Source organism: Crocuta crocuta, unplaced genomic scaffold, assembly GCF_008692635.1.
Source record: "Crocuta crocuta isolate KB4526 unplaced genomic scaffold, BGI_CrCroc_1.0 scaffold1161, whole genome shotgun sequence".
NCBI classification, from domain to species: Eukaryota; Metazoa; Chordata; class Mammalia; order Carnivora; family Hyaenidae; genus Crocuta; species Crocuta crocuta.
In genome coordinates this window covers 174,984-179,034 of record NW_027531894.1, presented here as the reverse complement: position 1 = coordinate 179,034, position 4,051 = coordinate 174,984, and the positions used below count along the sequence as shown (strand labels likewise).

Below are 4,051 nucleotides of genomic sequence, written 5' to 3'. Positions count from 1 at the left end.
ACTGCACCGGCCGCCCCCAGCCCCCAGGCCCCGAAAGGCCCTTCCTTGGCCTCCAGGCCTGCGCCCCCGCAAGGGTCAGGGACCCAGGGACGAGTCCCGTCGGGCCAGCAGATGGCAAGGAATGGTGGGACGGGGTGTCCTAGGGCAGGAGCGTCCCCGGCCTCACAGTAGGTACTGGGAGAGAATGGAGCCGGTCCAGCACCTGGTGGCCAGCAGGGCTGACCCGCAGCCCTGCACGCAGGTGACTTTGTATCCACGAGTGCTTCCCGTTACTTTGTAGCTGCAGCCCCTCTCCCTCCTGGGCATGTGGGGGGGGGGGCAGGTGGTGAGGTCTTCACACAGGGTCCCCTTGCAGCAGGGCCCCGGCCTCTGATCTCAGGCCACCCTCGCCTTCCACCCATTCCACCCGACAAATAAACTGAGCTCTGAGAAGCAGCCAGAACAGTACATTTGTGTCACACATGGTGGGGGAGGAGCGGGAGGAGGGGTCACTGCGTCCACGCACAGGGAAGGCTTGAAAACAGGAGCCTCCGGCCATTGGCCAGGGTGCAGCGGGGCCAGCCCCGAGTCGGTGGGGTCTAGGCCTGGGCTGACTCTGGGGACTGTGATGCTGATGGGGTCAGCGAGGCCAGGCTTGTGCGCCTGATGTTGTCCTCATACTTCCGGCGGCCGAGCTCCAACACCGCCCTCACCTCTTCAGCTACATCCAGCCGGTCACTCTGCTCCAAGGCCTGCACGAGGCGCCCCACAGCCCCCGGCTGCCCAGCCTGGCGCTCAGCCCAGGAGAAGAGCATATGACGGATCTGGCCGTCCAGGTCGTCCCTGGTGGGGGGGGTGGGAGTGGTGACGGAGAGGCCCAGCCACCACACCCAAGGTTCTGCTGTCCCTCTCAGGGCAGGTTCCCTGCACCCTAGGTGAGATGTGGCCAGACCCTCCCTCTCCTGCCTGTTGGCCCTGTCCCCACCCACCGCGGACACAGCTTCAGCCAGACTCACGTAAGGTCCTCCCGACTGCCAGGCCCCAGGCCTGAGGCTAGTCCAAAGCCAGCACTAGGAGGCCCAAAGGAACTCACCGGAACTCATGCCTGATGCGCTGCAGCTCGCGATAGGGCATGCCCAGGTGCAGGGCCACAGCTGGCCAGTCGGGGCCCAGGCGCCCGGCCACGTTCAGCAGGTTGCTCTGGGTCAGGAAGCCCGTCTCCACATCACCCAGGTTCAAAGGTGCCAGGGAGAGGCTAGTCCCCCGCCCCTGCCCTGGCGCCTTGGATCCCCGCAGTCTCTGTGGGGAGGAAGGGGTGCAGTGAGCCCTGCCCTCTGCCCCCCTCCCCCAGCCTCGCCCCTCCGGGCCTCTGTGCCACCCCTGCCCCCTTCACACGCACTGCCCCCCACCCCAGGCCACACCGGCAGCTTGATGGGCAGCGTGGCCATCCACGGGCTGTCTGTGCCCTTCCGGTGCCGGGCAGCCTCTGCCTCCTCGGGCACCTCCTCGGGCACTGCTCCCCGGTAGAAGGACACCTGGGGTTGGGATGAGGTGGGGCTCAGTGTTCTGGCCTCTGCCTGGGCAGCCGGGGGCACCCTACCCAGTTGACCCACCTGGCCCCTCACAGCCTGAGCTTGTCGGTCCAGGGTGGTGGTCACATATACCTCCTTCATGTTCTTCAGGTGTGAGTAAAAGACAAAGCATACCCTGCCCTGCACACAGTCTGGGCGGTCTGGGGGGTGGGGTGGGCTCAGCGGGGAGCCTGGGCAATAGACCCCAGCATCCCCGCCCAGCCCCCGAGGGATAGGGGGGCGTACCAGCATCCACGTCAATACCCTTCTCGAAGGCAGCGAAGAATTTTTCGCCCTCGAACATCTCCACTGTGTCAGAGGGCTCGGGGCCTCGGTACCGCTCCAGCAGCCGCCGCAGGGTGGCATCCACCTGCGGGGGGAGCGCTGGCTGGGAGCTCAAGGCCCCGCACCCCCCACAGCCGGAGCCCCCCCTTGGCCTTGCAGATGCGCACCTTGCTGAGGGGCAGACACTGCAGCAGCACCTGCTGGGGGTCACGGCGTCGCTGCAGCGCGATGAGACTCACGCGGTGCAGCCGCAGCCGCTCCCAGGCCTTCCGGGCCAGGCCCTCCACGCACGTCTTGGTGGTGTACCAGAGCCAGTACCTGCCAGGGCCTCGGGGTGAGTGCGGCTGCGGGACAGGCGTGCGGTGGGGAGGGGACAGAGGGAGCCGGGCGGGTGGGGCGCTGACCAGGAGAAGTGTGTGACCTGGAAGCGAGCATACACGTGGGTGAGCTCCAGCGCCACCTGAGCGGTGATGTCATCCCATGTAGCTTCAGGAGGGGTCCGGTACAGCAGGTGAAGGCAAGAGCGATCCAGACTCAGGCCTAGGGACGAAAGGGGGCCGCAGGCTGAGGTCAGCCTCGGAGGAGCTCCCCATCTGAGCACTGGCCCCCTCAACCCGGTGGCCAGGAATTCAGGTGGGCCAGATGCCACCTTTTACCTGTGACGCCAGGGGGCAGAGGCAGCTGCACTGTGACGGGCTGGAGGAAGCTTGGGGGGCCGTTCTGGGAGAGGCAAAGCAGGGGGCTGGCCGCCGCCCCAGCCTCCTCCAGCAGGGTCCGAAGCTCCCTGCCGGCCACTCGCACCACCTGGGGGCAAACAGGCCACCTGAGCACTCACTTCGCCTTGAGGCGCACCCACCACCCGCCATGGCCCTGCCTGTACCTGCATGTAGACCCGACGAGGCTCCTCGGTGGCCCCAGGGGGGAATGTGACCTTGACCCCAGGATTTCCTGAGGAGTACAGCAACGTGCCCTCCGGTGGCACCAGGCAGGCATTGGACACAGGACGTGAAACCACGAGGAACCATGAGAAGTGGGGCACCTGGCAGTGGGCCCAGAGCCGCTGGACACGGGGGGGCGGGAGTCAGAGGGAACACGGTCAAAAGGGGGACAGAGTCTGGGCAGAGCCACCGGGCAGGNGGGGGGGGAGTGGGGAGGGGGGGTCTGGGCAGGGCCACTCTCTAGTGCTTCCAGGAGCACCTTCGCAGGAGGGACCACCGTGGCTCTCACCTTGGGTCCCTCCTCTTCCAGTTGAGTCTCCAGGTCCCTCCAGCCGTCGTCATTCAGGGTCCTGACCACCACCTCACGGCAACGCCGGGCCCGTGGGGGCACAAAGAGCAGCCACAGGCCCACCTCCTGCCAGGCAAGGGTGGCATGAGCGCTGGGGCCAAACCTGGGCCCTCGTCACCTGCCACCCCCCGCCCCGACTTGTTCTGGGCGTGCCTGGTGGAAGGCCACCCCATGGGGTTGCAGCTCCAGGACACGGCTGAGCAGAGTGTCATGGGGACCCAAGGGGACGAGGCGCGGCTCCGGCAGCCACAGTCGGTAGTGGATGCTGACAGGTGTGGCAGTGGCCCCAGCAGGGAACTGTAGGCGGACACCACAGGCCAGGGTCACCGAGCAGCCTTGGGGGGTCACAAGGAAGCTGCAAGACAGGGTGGACATCTCATCAGACACAGAAGGTGCACACGTGTACATCTGAGTCGGGCACCTCTGGGAAACCCTGGAAGACCCGAGGCAGGACCAAGGTGTCCTTCGGGGACAGAGTGACAAGGCCAGGACGTGCTTCTCCGGCCCCATCTCTCCTCCCCAACACACCTGTCCAAGTCTGCGTTCAGGACTAGTCTGGGCATTTCCGGGATCACAGGTGTCCCTGCGGAGGGACAGGAGCTGTCAGAACAACCGTGGCACCCTCCCCCTCGCCCGTCCGTGGCCTGACCTTCCCCAGCAACATGCCTACCTGGGGGGCCGGGGAGGGCAGGCGGGGCCTCGCCCAGGGGGTTCCCCCGAAGGCGCACAAAGGGGGCGCCCAGCAGCTCGGGGGGCACGTCCCGGAGCCGGTTGTCCCTCAGATCCAGCCGGGTGAGCAGCGGCAGGCGGGCCAGGCCAGTGGGCACCGACGTCAGGAGGTTGCTGTGCAAAACAAGCAGCCGCAAGGACCGCAGCCCCCCTGCGGGCAGGCGCCGGCTCAGGGCCCGCGGAGGGCCAGCCTGGCTCTG

General features: G+C 67.1%; 1 protein-coding gene across 1 annotated transcript in view; it reads right to left on the bottom strand.

Annotated features, from left to right (window-relative positions):
- Nucleotides 1-429: 429 nt before the first annotated feature.
- The window catches only part of PIDD1 (p53-induced death domain protein 1), a 6,250-nt gene continuing 2,628 nt past the window's right edge, over nucleotides 430-4,051 (bottom strand). Inside the window, exons 5-17 of the mRNA XM_077773400.1 lie at nucleotides 3,793-4,002; nucleotides 3,651-3,705; nucleotides 3,276-3,477; nucleotides 3,063-3,188; nucleotides 2,716-2,895; nucleotides 2,492-2,639; nucleotides 2,240-2,375; nucleotides 2,003-2,153; nucleotides 1,797-1,920; nucleotides 1,593-1,711; nucleotides 1,401-1,514; nucleotides 1,073-1,278; nucleotides 430-822 (exon numbers count right to left, since the gene is read on the bottom strand). Coding sequence (XP_077629526.1) covers nucleotides 579-822; nucleotides 1,073-1,278; nucleotides 1,401-1,514; nucleotides 1,593-1,711; nucleotides 1,797-1,920; nucleotides 2,003-2,153; nucleotides 2,240-2,375; nucleotides 2,492-2,639; nucleotides 2,716-2,895; nucleotides 3,063-3,188; nucleotides 3,276-3,477; nucleotides 3,651-3,705; nucleotides 3,793-4,002 — 2,015 coding nt within the window. The 3' untranslated portion in view covers nucleotides 430-578. The remainder of the gene's footprint in view (nucleotides 823-1,072; nucleotides 1,279-1,400; nucleotides 1,515-1,592; nucleotides 1,712-1,796; nucleotides 1,921-2,002; nucleotides 2,154-2,239; nucleotides 2,376-2,491; nucleotides 2,640-2,715; nucleotides 2,896-3,062; nucleotides 3,189-3,275; nucleotides 3,478-3,650; nucleotides 3,706-3,792; nucleotides 4,003-4,051) is intronic.